The sequence below is a fragment of the Astyanax mexicanus genome, chromosome 3 (assembly GCF_023375975.1).
Source record: "Astyanax mexicanus isolate ESR-SI-001 chromosome 3, AstMex3_surface, whole genome shotgun sequence".
Taxonomy (NCBI): Eukaryota; Metazoa; Chordata; class Actinopteri; order Characiformes; family Acestrorhamphidae; genus Astyanax; species Astyanax mexicanus.
In genome coordinates this window covers 28504313-28523988 of record NC_064410.1, presented here as the reverse complement: position 1 = coordinate 28523988, position 19676 = coordinate 28504313, and the positions used below count along the sequence as shown (strand labels likewise).

At 37.4% G+C, this 19676-nt stretch overlaps 1 protein-coding gene across 1 annotated transcript; it reads right to left on the bottom strand.

Annotated features, from left to right (window-relative positions):
* Positions 1-1001: 1001 nt before the first annotated feature.
* scamp3 (secretory carrier membrane protein 3) lies at positions 1002-19258 on the bottom strand. Its single transcript, XM_007230569.4, has 9 exons — positions 18736-19258; positions 18552-18635; positions 10208-10306; positions 9750-9873; positions 8187-8315; positions 6812-6971; positions 5554-5655; positions 5269-5386; positions 1002-3364 (listed from the first exon to the last, which is right to left on the bottom strand). Exons 1-9 carry the CDS (start codon positions 18787-18789, stop codon positions 3215-3217), a joined length of 1020 nt encoding a protein of 339 aa, XP_007230631.1. The 5' UTR covers positions 18790-19258; the 3' UTR covers positions 1002-3214.
* Between the last annotated feature and the right edge of the window lie 418 nt (positions 19259-19676).

The following is a 19676-nucleotide window of genomic DNA, read 5'->3' as shown; positions in this document are numbered from 1 at the left end:
AAAGTTTCATTACATTTACTTGTCAGCCAGTAGAATATGAGCAGGCCAGATAGTTCATCACACTTAAAACATATGCTAATCATGCTAAACATATGCTAATCATTATCTTAACCATAAATCCAGTTTACCAAGCTTGAAGTATTTTGTATATTTTCCATGCTTGACAAGAAATTCCTCTCGAAACACACAGCTTAAGACCAGCTTTTGCTTGTAGCTTGGTTTGAATGGGCTGATCTTGATGGTTAACCTTTAAATGGCTTGCAGGCACAGGTGTAGGTTTTTTCTGCAGTATAATAACTTATTTACATTTTAGGGCTTTGAAATCTCCTAAAGGACACTTGGAAAAGCTGCCTGTTTTCTCTCTACTTCACTTAATAATTCCAGATCAGAAACAGGAATCAACTCCAAATTCTGTATGTTTGAAAATAGACAAAAAAAATAGTCAAACACAACAAAACTAAAGGTTTGAAGGACATGAACTGTTTGATTTGTATTTAGGAAAATACTGATTTTAAAATGACGTTCAGGAAAGAGACTATTTTATTCTTTAATTTTTTCCTTTTTTTATTTTTTCTATATTTTTTTAAATTACAATTATGCTTTTCAGTAATGTTTCTTATAAAATATTTGTATGTAATGCTTGAACAGAAATCCTCAAGATTTTGGGGTGTAATGTCATACAGACAATTTACCAAAATTCTGGCCGGTTAAGGGGTTAAGGTGATTAAAAATCTGGCAAAATGCCTTATCTTGTTAATCCAGCTGCTTTAATACCTTTTGATTAGTTTAATATATGATGCATCTGACAACGCTGTGAGTTTTTTGTGTTCCCATTTTAAAAAACAGATTTCAACAAATGATTTTTATCTCCCTTCCTAAACACCACACACATGCACTCAGTCAGTCTGTAAAACAAAATCAGTACAGGTAGCTTTTATTTGCTAAAGCATACCTTACTTAATCCTTGCACACTGTTTACAGAGACAACACAGAACATGATCTCTAGAGGCATAGTCATTAATTTTTTATTAAAACAAATTAACCGCATGACAAACAAGACAAGAACATAGCCTACAGCTACAACCAATATCAAAAACACCCAAAATAATACTTATTTGGAGATATACATTTGGCAATAGGCAAAATCTTAAGATTGGCATTCTCTGCTGAAGTTAACAAAGGACAGAAAACATTAGTGCTTATAAAGTTGACATAAATATATACTTGAATATATGAACAGGAGCCTGGGTGCTAGACTGATGGCAGTTTGCTTTGTTTGTGGCCTGGATCGGTCTGGAACAGTTCCACTTATGCTACATTGTGGTAAATCAAGGCCAGTTTGTTACTGTTAAGTACTAGATTGTACAATTCTACACATTTGAATGCACAATTACTCGATTTTTACTACATGTACAAACATAATGGCACTTTTCATTCAGCCACTAACTAGTAATTGTGTCTAAAAATGTGCAGAGAAATATGATATTTAGGATTGGTGCATTTATATACAGTTTGATAAATCAACAAAATGTAATTTCCAGAAGAGGTGCCCAAAAGTTTGCATTTGACTCTACATGAAATTTACTTGTATATCCCTTTAAGGACAGTAAGCAAAAAAATGGCACACTTTCTTGGCAAAAGTATTTGAAGGATTTATCTTTGGCATTTAGAAATGCCTTCAAAAGGTAGCCACAAATCACATAAGTCTTTCATGCAAGGCATATTTAAAAAAAAAAGTAATTCCAATGACTTTTCAGGTCTTTAAACCAGACACTGTATCTGGCACAGCATCACAAATCATTTGGCAAACATAAGGCTAAATGTCAGTTGCAGAAGCGAGGCATAATGCCAGCAGTCTTCAGTTAGACTTGGCCATTTGTTTTTTATTAACAAATGTAAAAGATGCACAGTGTATTATTTGAAAAGGAAAAAAAAATACCAGAACCCACTGTTAAGTTTTTTTTTTTTCCCCACTTGTATACTCTAAGATAATTTAGGCCATAGAGTATAGTCATTAATTAGCAAAATGGTTACATTTTACAGAATGCAGCTTTAAAAACTGATCATCAAAGTCATGCACAAAACTTGCATATCTCCGTTTTTGCGCTTTTTCACTTTTAACATAATGTGAACCTGGCAGCTGTTATGCACATTTTTCCTATTTTTGACCAATTTTATGGTGAAGGGACCAATTGAAAGGCTCAGAAATGACTAAATACAAGAAAATCGCCATATTTAAACTTCCCTTGAAAGTAAAGAATGTTTTTTTTTTTTTTTTTTTTGTAAAGTTGCTATTTTGGAGATACAAATTTTTTTTAGCATGACATTGATGATATTTGATATATTTACACATTATGAGTTGCGCAGTCTTTCTTGGTACATTTCCTTTAGCTGCAATTTGAGTGCTGTAGGCTACACTCCACACTGCAGATCTATTTCTGTTACCAGTAGTCATTTGTTTGTGTGAACTCTTCAGCTCAAGTTTACACTCAGTGCTCTTTCTCAACTCATGATCTGGATCTCGGTGGTGGCATCCACCATGATGGCATAATCATGGAGCTGAACTGTGATTCTAAATTATGATAATATGTAGTTCTTTTCCCATGCTTTTATCAACAGCGTCACTTTTTCTTATTGGTTAACAACCAATGCCCCCGAACCACTGAAAGGGCATTACAATACATAAGCAATACAGGGTATCTGCTTTATGGCCATTAAACAACTCTTTACCATATCTATGTGGCCAAGAACAGCTCTGCCATTCAGGCAACATTACCAGGCCAATTAAATTGGTACAAACTGTTATAACATAGTGGTACATCAGTTTAATCTGCTTATTTGAATTTTATAACCCATAAGAATGTTATCAAGGGAAACACCATCACATAGACATAGTTCCCTAAACCGTCCACCCAGTATATTGAAAATAACAGTTGAATGTTTAACAGTCCAGCGTGGCTATTAAAGCTATTAAAGTGACAGTTTCCAGTTATTAAACTTTACTCTGACACACTATATCTCTATATCTCTAACACAAGCAAGAAGGGCTTAGTCTATCGGTATACCTACAGGCATCTGTTTGAAACAGATCTGGACCATGAATTTTATCAATATGAATTTACCACATTCTCAGTTGGCTGTACCTGTTGTTTTCCAGCTTCATCCTCAACTTCCCCATTACCCACCCCCAAATTCTCCCTCCTCTTCCTTTACTCTACCGGGCTCCTGTGAAAGCCCCCTGTGCTGCTGAAGCCGTGGCGCTCGCAGCAGCCTGACGCACTGTCTGATTGGAAAATACTTCAGTGGCAAACTCAGCCTGGGCCTTCTGGAAACTGGCATCAGTCTGCCTGTACATAGAGTGGACCTAAAATGGAAATACAAATTCTTATTACACTTTGAAATAAAAATAATGCTAATAATATTAACAAAATGAATGCTAACAATAACAATAATAATTATAATATTTCATACACATGTTAAATTTTTAAATGCTCAAAGTGCTTTAAAAAGAAATAAACAGCATACGAATACCAAATAGATAGATAAAAAATTGTCCTTTGCTACATTTAACAAGAACAAAAGTAAGGACACACCGAAAAAGGTACTCAAAAGTAGTATTGAAAGAACCAATTTCTAATAGAAAACAGATGCACTGCATGCTATGCTACTTCACATACAGAATAACTGTGTACTCTTTCTTACTTGAGACAACTCAAGCTAAATGCTAAACAGCTAAATGATAATTAGCATTGAGCCATTTGACAAATGTCCTTAGAATCTAAAGCAGAGACTCATCATTAAACGAACATTTAATCTACATTCACATATCAGGTAAAAATGGCACAAATTTAGTTTACTGCCCAAATCCATTTCTTTTGCTTTTTAAATAATAGGGATAGGATAAGAATAGCGATTAAGAATCAGGGGTCTGCGATTCGATGATAAAACAATTAATCAATGCATCTTTTTCTTCTATACAGGCTTTATTTGTTTCTCATTGCATGACTACTTGGTACTTTTAAATTAAAGTAAAATGTGTAATTATGAATCTCCCTATTTAATCTTCAACACTATTTGTACTTACTTTTTAAAAAGCATCGTTATTTTAATAATTTAAATGATAAATGCAAAAATCTAGAATTATTGTTGTTAGGGTAATATTAACATCAGCTACAAGGTAAGGAGAAACAAGAAGGTGATTACTGTGGTCAGTTATTACATTATAAATGTATATATAGAGTGGTTTTAATGTTATGGTTGATCTGTGTTTGATCTGCATATGAATAATGTATTATGCAAAATATATTAAGAGCTGTTTGTTTATCTCAGAGTAGTTTTGATGCATTTTTAAATGAGAATATTATAATGTGCTGAGTTTACCAGGGAGCTTTAAATGGAGGAAAAATTAAAAAAAAAGTTTTGCTGCATATACTAACCTAACTACTGCCTAATTAAAGAGAAAACGTGTCATCAGCTATGCGTGCTTGAACACAAGTGTGTTTGAGAGTGAGAGAGAATTTTGTCTTTAGCATGACAGTGTCGACAGTTTCTAGAAAAATTGTGAATAAATTGTGAAAAAGTGTGAATAACAGTAGTGAATGGCTCATTAAGAAAAATGCGAACATGTTGGCAGATTTGAATCAACTTTTGGAATTTGTGAATCGATTCAGAATCATCCAGGTCCGAATCGAGATGCTTTAAAGAATCAAGAATTTCACCCACCCCTAGTATGTAATATTGTCTGACCTTAGTCTTGCCAGATCACACTGCTGAATTGAACTGCTCACTTTACCAAAAAACGTGATGGTAGACAAACTAGGAGCCTGTTAACACCTAATCACTTCATGTGACTAGTATCTGGATTGTATTCTGATAAGACACTCACCATATGCCTGAAAACTATGTAGTCAAATATGTCTCTGGTTAGTCAGAATGAAATTCAATAGCTGTGTGGGACAGAATGAGCAAATCTGCTCATTATGAGGCAACTGCTTGTTTATCAGTGTCAGGTTTACAAAGCCTGTGCTGACTCTCTCTCTCTTACTGCTAAAAAGGAAAAAAAGTATTGCAACAGACTTTTGGATGACCTTGCTGTAAGGGGTCACACAAAATTACAAGTAGGTTGTGGTGGTTTGTCTTGAACACTGAGTTCTGAATTAATGCTGATCTGATTATTCAGACTGAAGAACCACAGTGACAAATTTACCTTGCTTTGATTAAATACCTTGACATGTAAAGATTTAACTGCTTACAAAGACTTAAGCTCACCTTCTTCAGCATGACCACTCCCATGGCAGCCTGGGCAGTGAAGAGCACAGCATTCAGCAGCATGATCACTCCAACCGCAACATTTTTCTTCAGTGCATAGAGACCCACTATCCACCCACTGAGAGAATAAGTCAAAAATTAAGGGAAGAGGCAGTAGTAGAGATAGAGTAGTTAGATAGGTGTAATAACAATTTTAATATTATTATTAACATGTTTATATATTATTTATATCAAAACTTCAATTTGAACCATTAGCAGATACCGCCTCTGTACCATTCACCTCACCTGAAGCCCCATCCTGGGATTCCAATGGTCATGATGACATACACAACCACTTGAGCAAAGAAGATGAAGAAGAATGCAAAGAAGTTGAAAGAACTGTCACTCCTGGTGAGAAAAAGATTACTAATTAATATATATAAATGGCTCAATGTTTGTTTTCTAATGCAATAGTTTGGCACTGTAATGTAACACTTGTTAAATCTAATGTGGTCTTACAATAGATTTAACCTTTCTGTTATGTTGGACTTTAGGCAACAGTAGTAATGTTTCCATGTTAAATTGACCCAATAAGATAATTAGAAATTTTCTAAAATGAGCCAACATTAAATGTAAACATTTTTGGAGTTATTAAAAATGTACATCCTTTAAAAATCATAGTTTATATAAGTCAAGATTCTCATTATTATTAGAAAGTATACAAGTAAATGACAAAATGCCTTATTATTACAACTAAGTCAAATTGATGTGATATAAATGTACAAGAAAATGCATAATATAAACTTAACACATTTATCATTTCCTTGTTTACAGGTCAAAGTACTCCTAAAATGATTCAATTATTTTTCCTATATCTCTAAAAACTCACCGTACACTATAGAGACATGACCTCAATCATTTTTGTTGAACTTTCTCGCCAATTGTATTTATTTAGAAAGGAGAAACCATTAAATGAATGAGCTGATTTGTCTTTTGTCTGTTTAAAAATAGCTCTTTTATTTGGACTTGCCCTAATATTAAATAATTTGTTTTAAAAACAGCTTTTCTCAGTCTATAAACTGACACACAAAGATTTGTAGAGCACATTTTAATGACATTTCCAAAAGTTTCTGGGTATTTGTATTTTTTCTAAGCTCATTCAGGCCTGGACATTGCTATTTTTAAATTCCAGGGTTTTTATGACCATATTGTAGTTGCTTTATTATATTTTCATTGTATTATTGGCATTGTGTTAAAATGACAATAATATTGTTCATCACAATTATTTCTGGAACAAAATGTATATCTTCTTAAGGGAGCAGGGCCAATTTTGCTCCCTCTGAGCGCCGGAAGCTTGAGGGCAAAGCTGCATGAGCAGGGGTTCGAACCAGCGACCTCCCGCTCATAGTGGCAGGGCTTTAGACCGCTGAACCACTCGGCGCCCTCAAAATTTATATCTTCTTAACATTAATTTTCCTACTGTGTTGCAGCTAGGCCTGTGCCTATTACTTTTTTCGGTCATCTGATAACACTATGTTGTCATTGTAAGGTAGGTGGTAAATACCTGAAGGCTTTGTACACAGGCCTGTACCAACAGACAAATGAACACGGAGTAAAAAGCAGAATCCAGAGGATAGCCAGACCCAGGCCCACTCCGCCACTGGGATCCACACAGAATAGAGACAGGCAGGATATCAAGTTAAAGGCCAGAACAGAGGCCGTAACTGTAAAGATAATAAAAAGGAAAAGAAGAAACCTTATAAGATTTCATTGGCAGCTGAAATGGAGAAGGATCAAGAATAAATGCAATATATCTGCATGTCCTACAATCAAACCTGCATATTTTTCCTTCCCTCTAGTGGTATTTAATGGCTATTGCAAGATATATACCAGATATAAAATACACTTTTTCCCTTTAAAGGTTTATACACCTCTTTCAATAAATAAATTCAGGTTCTTAAAGCTGAACTTCAGCTTCAACACATACATACAGCTAAAGTATAATCTCCAAAGACTAGGACTGTCTACATGTCTATATATAGCAGCAACCACACAAGCTTTAAATGTGCCAGGAAGTATGTTCACATGCATGATCATAATCAGATTACTGCAGTTATTGTTCATTATTTAAGTTTTGTAAAGTAACTGTTAGATGAAAATAAGGTCTAGAAAAATCTGATTATAAATTCAGAAGTCAGTAATCCATGTATACTATGAACTTCTGGATTTGTGTGTCTGTGCATGAGTGAAAACAGACCATGGTACCACAGGATAGCAACTAAATACTTTTGGAGCAGATCTGAAAGGATGAAAAGATGTAAATAATCTCTTAGCTGAGATATGTTCATATTTGCACTCATTGTGTGCTGTAAAATCTCCTGCCGCACGGCTGAGCTGACAATGGACCAACACCAGCAGATGACATGGATCCCCAAACCATCACTGATTGTGGAAACTTCACACTAGACCTCAAGCAGCTTGGACTGTGTGTCTCTCCACTCTTCCTCCAGACTCTGGTCCCTTTATTTCCAAATTAATTGCAATTTACTGGTGGTTAATGATGGTTTGGGTAGCAAAGTTATCTGCGTGTGTTGATCCACTGTGTTATTTATATCAATTCTAAAGTCAGTGCAATGTTTTCCCGGAAAATCTAACAGCACTTTATGCTTCCCTCAAGCTTTATAAAGATTAAGGTAAACGTAAGCCTTAATCAGCAACATTACAAGAATAAAAAAACACTTAAAATAGATAATTCTGTTTGTAATGAATCTATACAATAATATGGGTGGTGTTTTTTTTTTTTTTTTTTTTTTATAAATTACTTAAATTAACTTTTCAATGATAATCCTACTGTTCACCATTTCCATTCCTATTCTTTTAGAAGTCAAATCAGCCCACACATTCATATTGATAATACTCAGAAAAACACAGCATCTTACACATCCAGAAGTAGTACATGATGGTGACCGTGCGCTGGAATGCTTGGCTGATCTCCACATTAATGTCCTGGTAGAAACAGGGTCCCACCGGGCAGAAAGACGGCAAAGGAGGCCAATTATTCTGACGAGCTAAAAGGAAGAGCATTGTTCCATTAATGTCATGTTCATTAACTGTCAGCTGTCGATTAAAACACTTTTCCTTCTACTTTTTAGCTCCGCAAGAAATTTAATCCTGCATCTTTTTATCTATACTTTACATTTCATTAGCAGATGTTATATCTATTCGATGGCCACCACACCCACTAGACATGTTATCAGGTTCACATTAAACACAGGTACAGAACAAAGACTGCCTATAGCCCATCTGTTTCTGTGCAATTCCTCAGCCCCCGTCTGCCTCATCCATCAGTGGACTACTGCTAACCAGATGGGAGGTGAATGACACAGCACACCTGTAATACAGACAAAGCAGTGCGTGATCTGCTGGTAGGAATTTGTCAGATACAACTTTTTCCACTCACTCTCCACTCTCTATTTAACAGATGAATTTATGTGTATGGTATGCAGTTGGAGTCAGAAGCTCAGAAGCTGTTTTAATTGTTTGTATTAGTCGCTATTTAGACTTCATCAGCAGTTTTTGCCCACAATACAGCTCCTTTTCTTTTTACCTGAAAAAAAAACTTTTTTTTTTATAAGCATCGGCCGATGGCCAAAATTTGAAAACAATACTTGCTGATATATTTACTGTATGCTGAAAAGTCACTATTTCTTAAGTTGTGCAGATATTTAAACCTTCCTCTATGCAAAGTGTTGAAACATATTACTGCTCACATTGGACAGTGCAGTAGTTGGTAATGATTGTGACCATCAGTGTCTGGCTAAAATTGTCCATGCAAAAAGACAAGTGACTGTGGCACAAAATCACATCCACATTCAGCGCGGGAGACCCCACTTGCATATCCTACAGATCAATGGAGCATTCTTTAACTCCCATGTGACACGGGAAAAGGCTCAGGACACAGTACTAATTGCTGTCACATGACATTGGTATGCCTGTACATGAAAAAATAGAGTAAAAGAAAAAAACTGCAAAAAAAAAAAAAAAAAGGTGATTTGTTTTTTTTAGCATGTCAGAAAAGGTATGCTTACTATTCCATCTTCCTGCTTTAAACATTCTGAACCTAAACCTTAAATCTTTACCTAAATTGCACCTTAAAATTAAATGTGTGTTCATGTAATTCATATAAGCTGTGACCAGCTGCATATTAACATATGACCAGTAAGCACTGCTTGTTTTTTTTTGTTTTTTTATTGTCCAATTTTATCCCCAATTTTTGCAATGCCGATTACCCAACACATTAATTAGGACTCTAATGTCCCCAACACTAGCACACTAGGGTAAAGACTAGCATATGCTTTCTCAGATATATATTGTAATATATTGTATCTGGTTTAACACTAGCCATTTCACTATAATCTGCACGGTTCAATAGTCAACACCATGAAGTGCCAAGTTCTATTCTCCTTGACCCCATCTCCACCTCCACCATCTCCTTTACTTACAGGATCCAGTGCTGCGGGACTGCGAGTCTAGCTCTCTCTCCCTCCTCTCCAGCTCCTTCGCTTTCCTCTCCAGCTCCTCCTGCTTCCTCAGGAGGTCCGCAGTAGTGGCACTTACTGCAGCTTGCTTTGGGGAGAGCGAGGGAGAGAATGAAAAAAGGTTATAGATTAATAGAATTAATAGAATAGTGTTTTGAAACATGGTAATAGCAGCTAATAGCAGATTCATATTCCTCAGTTTTTACACAGTACACAAAATATAGCTTCAATTATCAGTCAAACTCAAAACAGCACAATGAACATGAACATTTACTCAAATAGCAAACAGAGTACAGACAAATTTAGCAATTATCAAGTTTTGCACTACATGTACTTTATGCTCTACACTCTTTCTTGTGACAGTATTAGAAGTTTAGGTTTCTTTTCTAAAGGAAATGTCTGTCAAGTGGCTGTAAAGGTACCTGCGTGCCGTAGGACCCATAATTTCTGGGTTCTGTAGGAGTGGTTCTGCTGGGCGGAGTCTGAGCCGGTGGAGGTGTGGCATCATAAGGAGGTGGAGGCTACAATATAAAAAAAGAATAGAAATGAACAACAATTAACATTAGCATTATTGTATCTAAAAGAAACATAATGTGTGACCAGTACTTTTATTGTATACTAGCAATCATCTTTCTGAATTTTTGATGTCTAAGGTTCTGTACCAGTGACCCCGGTGGAAATGGCTAATCTTGTGTTGTTGCTGGATTTAGCAGGCAGAGCTCTGCAGAGTAAAGCCAGGTTTCAGAAGGAAGTCCACCATATCTTTGCTACTCTTGTACCTGTACAGGTGCTGTTAGGGCTTGGGACCTCAAATACTGGAATGTTTAAGAAGGAGATTGTTGACAGATGAGGAATTTCTCAGGCCTCATAAGCCACATGTTTCCAGGAGTTTTATTAAATCACTATATTAAATCCCAGGGTTTTCTTCGAGATTGGAACAGTTGTTTGGTTGTGCTTTTAGGAAGAGGTCTTTAGGCTTTTTCTGAAATTCCTCATTCCAAAAGTTTCCTTATACAGGGATCATTTGTTATTAATGAGCATTGATTTTGGTAACTTTATGATAATTGTAACTGCACATGCACCCAATTAGCAAAACACTGATATTCTTTAATATCACGCATTCTGCCTGTAAATCTGGTGAAAAGTCTTGGGAAGGTTTATTTACCTCAAAATTTACTTGCAGTCTGGTCATGCTTCTGAAAGTCTTTCTGACTTTGTTTTTCATCCCTTGTTCCCCCATTCACTACTATACATTTTCGCACAAGCCACAAATTCTCTAGGTCTCAACAGCCACGCATTTGTAATATGTACCAGTCTATGTACCATGACTATGTACCAGTCATCAAAATGAGAAATGTTATAAAAAATCAATGGCATTATACACATGTATGCTGTTTTCCATGCACTACAATAAAACACCAAACACCAAAGCATATAGTCTTAATTATATCATTATTATTAATGTTTCATTTATTCTTTGTTAAAAAAAACACATTATAATAATATTATATTGTTAAGCCATCATCACTAGGAATGTACAATGATATTGAAATTATATTAGTATTGGACCAAGATTTTTATATATTTTTTCTTTTTAGAATCATCGCCATTGGCTGATTTGGACGATATTTCAATCCTATATTTGATGATGTATTTATTGTGTACTGGAAAAGGACGAAGTGATGCTGGCGGCTCAACTGCAATGGGCCAACACTGGCCGTGCTACTTTAAAATCCATTTATTAAAACTCATTTTTATTTTTTAGCTGAGAATGACCTTTCCCATATAACACCTGCTATATGGTGGTCCTGGAGCAGCTCTTAAAATTACTGCATTTAAAATTCTAGTCTTCTTTATTACATTTCATTTGGCAGACGCTTTTGTCCAAAGCGACTTACAATAATGAAGTACAAAAGTAATAGGAATTTAGATAACCCATTTTTAGATAGGGCTTAAAGGAGGTCGAAGGGAAATAAAGGGATGGAGAAGTGAAGGAGGGGAAGAAGGAAATGGGGTTAGAAGTTGTTAGTGTGTTAGAGGTGTTAGGAGAGTAAGTGCTCTTTGAAGAGCTCTGTCTTCAGGAGTCTCTTAAAGATAGCGAGAGATTCTCCTGATCTGGTAGTGGAAGGTAGTTTGTTCCACCATTGGGGAACTCTGTATGAGAACAGTCTGGATTGCTTTGTGTGAGTGTTTGGCAAAGCGAGGCGACGTTCGTTGGAGGAGCGCAGCGGCTGGGAGGTAGCGTAAGCCTTCAGGAGTGAGTGCAGGTAGGAAGGAGCTGTTCTGTCATCACCTTGTAGGCGATTGTAAGAGCTTTGAATTTGATGCGAGCATCAACTGGTAGCCAGTGGAGCTCAATGAGCAGCGGGGTGACATGTGCCCGTTTTGGTTGGTTGAAGACCAGACGTGCTGCTGCATTCTGGATCATCTGGAGTGGTTTTACTACGCAGGCCAGGAGGCCAGTTAGCAGGACATTGCAGTAGTCGAGGCGTGAGATGACGACTGCTTGTACCAGGAGTTGGGTGGCCTGTTGCGTCAGGAACGGTCTAATTTTTCGGATGTTATAGAGCGCAAAGCGGCAGGATCGAGCAACCGAGGCCACATGGTGCGTGAAGGAGAGCTGGTCATCAACCATAACACCCAGGTTCCTAGCAACCTTTGTCGGTGAGAGAGAGAGAGTCGATGCTTATAGAGAGGTTGTGTTGAAAAGATGGTTTTGCTGGTATAACCAGAAGTTCAGTCTTTGAGAGATTTAATTGAAGGTGATGCTCCTTCATCCAAGAGGATATGTCAGAGAGACACGACGATATCCGTGCAGAGATTGAGTTATCTTCAGGTGAGAATGACAGGTATAGCTGGGTGTCATCAGCAAAGCAATGGTAGGAAAAGCCATGTGAGTGGATAACCTGACCAAGAGAGGCAGTGTATATTGAGAAGAGAAGGGGACCCAGTACCGAACCCTGGGGAACCCCAGTGGATAGGGAGTGGGCTGAGGACAGCTGTCCTTGCCACGACACCTTGAACGAGCGCCCAGTGAGGTATGATCTGAACCATGACAGCACATTGTCTGAGATCCCCATGTTTGAAAGTATAGTTAGGAGGAAGTCGTGGTTGACCGTGTCGAAGGCGGCCGAGAGGTCCAGCAGAATGAGCACTGAGGACTGGCCTGCAGCTCTAGCAGTTTTCAACGCTTCAGTCACAGACAACAGAGCCGTCTCGGTAGAGTGTCCTTTTTTGAATACAGATTGGTTCTGGTCCAGGAGGTCATTCTGGGAGAGGAAGCCAGAGACCTGATTTAAAACTGCTCTCTCGAGTGTTTTAGAGAGAAAGGGTAGTAGTGAGACCGGTCTGTAGTTATCAACCTGGGCGGGGTTGAGAGAAGGCTTTTTAAGCAGTGGTGTCACGTGTGCTTGTTTGAAAGCAGTTGGGAAAACACCAGAAGTTAAAGAGGCATTGATGGTGTGAGTGATAGCTGGAATGATTGCAGGTGCGATGGTTTGTAGTAAGTTTGAGGGAATTGGGTCAAGCGGACACGTAGTAGGACAGCTACGTGTTAGGAGAGCCAGTGTCTCGTTCTCAGTGAGAGAAGTGAACAAGGAGAGTGCAACGCCTTCGGTGGAGGGACACCGGGCTGCAGAGCATGTAGTAGGACTGCTACATGTTACATCAGTAAACTGGTTGCTGATAGCTGCCACTTTCCCAGTAAAGAATGATGCAAGTGTTTCAGCAGTAAGGCATGTAGCCGGAGGAGGAGGAGGAGGGTTCAGTAGTGATTTAAAAGTAGCAAAAAGTTTCCGGGAGTCTGTGAGGGAGCTGTTGGTAGTTTTTTAGGTCTGCTTGTTTTTGGTTTTTATGCCATTTTCTTTCGGCAGCTCGGAGTTTGGAACGTAGTTCCCTCAGTGAGTTATTTTTTAGCCATGGCTGATATCAGATTAATTTTTTATTTTTTTTTTAAATCATTGCCACTATTTCAAATCTGAATTGGTTGAGGATTTTATTGTATGCTGGTAAGGGACCAATGACACTGGACACACAATTAAAACAGGCTGACACTGGCAAAGCTACTTAAAAAACATTGATTTAAGCTGATTTTCATGAGTATTAATAGAGCTACTGTTTCAACAATCTTGTACTGTCTATGTTAGGGCCAATTAGCTAAATAAATGTGGAAGCACAAAATGAAAACGAATTTCTAAAGAGAAACCTTTCATTTTATTGTTTGCAAACATTTGGTTAAAATATATATATATATATATATATATATATATATATATATAAATATAAAAGACATATAAATGTTACATTTGTTTCTGAAGTTACACCATTATATCTAGTCTTTATGTAAGTTTTGCATATGTATATCGGCAGTGATAGCTTTAGATATACACTTCTAATATTGGATACCTGCATCTGCCCAGAATTCCCACATCTGTACATCCCCCTAATTACCACTAATTAAAATGAGTGCTGAGAGTATTGTTTAAAGTACAAATGTTAAATAAATCATATTTTATGATAAAAGCAGGCCTGCATTCTATAATAAACTGGGACACCAATTAATGTTGCAGACCAGTTAGCTTTGTTTTGAAAGCCTGACGAGTTAATAAATAATGTCATTTCCGTGTCTGCTGAATGTCATTACTGGAAGAGAAAAAAGAGGTATGCACACACATACCAAAAAAAATGCTTTCTTAGCAGCACAGACTAAAGAGTGGATCAGTTCAACTGTAAAGAATATTGTGTGATTCTATTGATCCAAACTGCATACACTAAAAATAAATACATTTACTATAATACAGCAACACGTTCATATGTAACTTTTTACAACACAGAACTATGAACAAAATTAATAACTCCTTGTTTCTACTGAGCAAACAGAAACACTTTGTTGTTCTATACAGAGTGTAATCTTCCTGTTTCTCTGCTTATTTTATGATCCTCCTTTCACCTTGGTTTTCAACGATCAGAGCCCTGCAGGACCACTATTGAGCAGCTATAATTTGGGTGGTGGGGTTTAAAAATTCCAGCAGCACTGCTGTGTCTGATCCACTGCTACCATTGCCATGTCAGTGTCACAGGAATACTGAGAAGAACCCACCACCCATATAATACCTGCTATGTGGTGGTCCTGTAGCAGCTCTCGACATTACTGCTTTTAGTAATCCTTACACTCTTGAAACATATAAGTCTGGTTTAGAAGGGTAGAACAAACAAGTATTCAGTTCATTCTCGATTAAAAGCTTGGTTTTCATGCTCCACATTCCTTTTTTGTTTAAGTGCATGCCAAGTAAATTAACTTCCCTGTGTGTCACTCACTGCAGACACTCATCATAAGGCACAGATCAGATTACAATCTGAGCACAGTCACGTGCAGTATTTACAATGCATCTCAATAATCTGTTTTAAGGTTCAAAAACTTAAGCAAGTTAAAAAATAACACTTCATGAAATTTAAACAGTTCTCAATAGTTTATTAGTTACAGAAACAGGTCCAGAAAGGAAAACATCTGGGTCTGGACCAAGACCGCTCTCAACCTTTTAGTGATCTCTGATCTATGATTTTATAATTTATTAGGAGAGCAACAATAACAACTAATCAGAAACACTGATGCAAAAATGAGAACAGGTGTTTTACTAATTATGAGAATAAATATTTCATTTAAGCAACTGGAGGTTTTCATGACCAACATTCTCAGACATTCATTAAGCAAAAAAAGGATAAACTAGAGGACATGTTTCCTCTGAGACACAGGAAGCTTAACCACAACTTTTCACACTTTCACCAACACAACCACACTTGTTCAGCTAACAAACAGTTGTGGTTGGTTAGCATCACGCTTAGCGATGGAGGAAAAGGGAGGCCATTTTACACCCTCACCCTCACCCTCTGGGACTTTCAGACATCTATGCCAACCCTGGCATCAAACCCTACATTATAAAAAAGAGTGGTTATAAAAGGGCAGTTAACAATTAGAATTAAGCCAAAGTGTGTCTCTCTTGTGGCTGGCTGTAGGACAAATTTTAATCCTGCCCAATCCGATTTAAAGTTAAAAAATATATATTTGGTGATATTTAACAAGGGGTGTGGCAATTAGGTGAATGCCAAATGTGAGCACACTGAATATTGTGAATACACAGGTATTTCAGAATGCTCTCTTGTTTCTAATAAAAGTCCAACTTAGTCTAAACAGAAACTTACTATATATCCTTATATTTAGTCTATGCATCAAACTCACAAACTCCCAATGACAGCTTCAGCACTCAGGAGCCTCCACTTGATTCTGAATGTGCTGATTACTGCTGGTTTAAAAACAAATGTGTGCAGTTCTCTTTCTGGTAAAACAGTGTTTCTGCAGTGGCTTTCAGTTTTAGAAATCATGTAAAAAATGTTTCCCACTGCAGACTTAAACGAAACACTGCTATTAACCTTCTAAGAACTCTCCCTAGAACTGCGAGCTGGGTAATAATATCTGTTAATGATGGATCTGGGGCCTCATGTACTAAAGGTGCGTACGCACAAAAACATAGCGTACGCCATATTTCACGGTCACGGTCAGATGTACTAAATTTGACTTGAACGTGAGAAAGTGCGTTCCCCCACGGCATTTTCGTTTCATGTGTACGTCTGTTTTTTTGTGCGTATGTATTGTGTTTTTGTCATTTGGCGACACTTAGAGGCGATGCATTGAAATTACAACTAATAAGATATCCTTTATGCACACATTGTAGTAAGCATTATTGGGTAAAATAAAGTCAATTAATCAGAATTTTATTGGCTTACAGAAATAATCGTTCAACGTGTTTCCACTTAGCCCAGATTATATAAACATGCATAAAAGTTTGCGCTGGAGTTGTTGGATTTGGCAACATTGGCATTATTGGAAAATATTGAATTCACTGAGAGCGCATTTTCCGTGACCATTATGTTTTTTGGCCCATGATAATGACTGGCTTATAAACCGTTTTAGATTTCCAAGAGCATAAGAGGATAAGATCACACGCTGAGTGCGTGACGTGTGGCTTCTTGGTGAGCAACTCATTTAAAGCATTTAAATGAAAGCATTTATTATCCATTTTAGAATAATACAATTTAAAACATGGGTAATTATATGCTAGGCATATATAATAATAATAATAATAATAATAATAATAATAATAATAATAATAATAATCATATTATATTATTATTAATATTATTATTATAATAACATTATACTCTGTGTAATTGAGGGAGGAGTCATGGCAGGTGTGATGTTTTCGTGCATTTGCCCTTGATTTTAAGTTGATTGCGATGTACTAAGAGAACGTACGTGGGATTCTGCCTACGCACGGTTTGATAAATCCGGATTTTTTTGTGCGTACGGAACTTTTCAGGTCTGAGCGTACGCAACATTTTAGTAGGAAGTCCACGCAAGTCTTAGTACATGAGGCCCCAGGACTCTCCAAACTCTCCACAGAAACTGGATCCCTAGTGACTGGATCAGATCGAATGGTTACAAAATCACTACCCCGGGCATAGCACTTCATAGATTAAAAAAAAATCTACTGTACTGAATAGGAATAAAACTTTTGAAAACTCACAAAATTTCCTTGTAAAGAGGGATGATATTAGGCCATGGTGAAAGAAGCGTCAGAGCGTCAGTTTCTTGAACCAGTAATTGAGAGTTGTTTGGAGCTTCTTCCTTATTTACTGCTAAGAAGGAAAGCTAAGGGTGTTTTTTTAACACCTGAAAGTTTGCTGCATTGTATATATTTGGTCTAGTTAGTTTTGGTTTCAGACTGCAGTTTAGTGAGCAAACTTTAATATATCCTGTCAAAATCAAATATGTAAGCTGCATCTCCCCAGATTTCATATTAATTTGGTTTGTAAAATGTTGTCAGTTCACCTTTTCCACCTTATGCTGAATTCTATCTCTACCTCTGCCACAGTTCGACTCCCCTTTTGTAGGCACGCACACCACTTAAAAGAATGAGTGTAACAGATGATCATCAGTTTTCTTTTATTTCTATTCATAAATATAGATCAATATACATTAACACTAGATACAGAAATCACTAGTACAAGTGTTTGCATCCATACGGCAGTGTGATGCCCTTGCACGCCAAGGAAAGTCGTATTTCAGCACAACAGTGGTTCTTTGTTACTTTGGTTTGTTTAAAGACTGATGAAAACCTGCCTCAATTTCCTGCAATTGATCAAAAAACAGACAATGGTTTAGCCAATCCAGACTGAGACCACTTATTTTGGTCAGACCAAATTTTGGTAATTTTGGCCCCTCTGACACCTGCATTTTTGTTTCGGATCCAAACTGGAAAGCCCGAAAGTCCGGACCTAAAAAGGCAGATGTGAAAGTCCCCTAAAGTACTTTTGTAAAGGGAGACAATGTTATGCTATACTTAAGGAAATGCTGTCTGTGAATAATAAAGCTGAATAAAGGTTTTACAAGCGAGTGATAGACAGACTGATATGGAAAGATAGAGACAGACAGAATGACAAACAGACGATGTTATGCCATACTAAAGGAAATTGTGCCTGTGAATAAAAAGCTGAATAAAGGTTTCACAAGCAAGTGACAGACAGATACAAATATAGAGATAGATAGATAGATAGATAGATAGATAGATAGATAGATAGATAGATAGATAGATAGATAGATAGATAGATAGATACTCGTCACTGCTGAGAAGTAAAACTGTAGGACTTTCTCTTCAACACTTTCTCTTTCTCTCTGTCTGTCTGTCTGTCTGTCTGTCTGTCTGAACTCACCCCAGCAGTCCTGGTGTCGAACGGGTTGTAGAGGTCTAGAGTTGGGTAGTCCGTGTTGCTGCTGTGCTGTGTGACTGAAGGGTCCTGTGGTCAACAGCACAACAAAACAACTTAATACACACCGAACACAACTAAACAAATTAGGGAATTAAACCAGAAAACACTGAATATCCTCTAGAATCACCTGGAAGGGGTTGTGGTCGTCGCTCGGCTCCGGGAAGCTCGTGTACTTTGACATGTCTGTGTTGTGGTGGAGACTCGGATATTAGCTGATAAGCTAGTGTTAACTGACTGACAGTCCTGTGGGACTTATTTCTAAACCCGTGCGAGTTTTTACTACTCCCGTTGATCTCTCCAGAGTACCAGGTTAAACAGTATCAGATTAAACCCTGATCTATTAATCCACACCGCGGCTTTATAGCTCGTCGTTTGATTTTGTTCTCGAGCGGCGCTGCGAACAAACCCTGTAAACAAGCCCAGCTAAGGAGAGTCTCCCGGGCTCGGCTCAGCTCGGCTCTCCGCTTCTACAGGCTGGGTTTAACCCCCTCTATTAGTGCTGGAGACGCTGCGGCCTAATCTCGCGCTGCTGAACCGCAGTTTTACAAGATTTATCAATAGATACAGCGCCGCTTTATCGCATCCTGAGAACCAACAGAATTCAGGAAATATTCACAGTCATGTGACTGCGGCTACAGGGCCACGTGCGCGCGCCGGACCAATGCCACGCCCCTGCTCCGGAATCACCGGAGAAACGAGGGCGCGTCTCAAACGGCCACGGTCTGTCCCAAAGAAGTGCTCTAAAGAGGTCAGGAAGTGCTGCCTACTACACTCTACTCTAGTACCAGTCCACTTTATGAATACGTTCCCTCAAGTTAACAAAGTACTGACTAATACTAAAGTGACTGCACTAAACAGAAAGTCTTACTTTTATTTGAGAATTTAAATTGAGGAAAATTGATAAAACGATCAATTAAATTGAGCGAATGATTTGTTAAACTGAGGCAATGGGTTTTTATATTGATAGAACAGATTTTTAAATGAAATGAATAAATTGAGGGATTGTGTGGTTAAACTAAGGGAATGGATTATTCAATTGAAGGAACAACTTCTTAAATCGAGAGAATA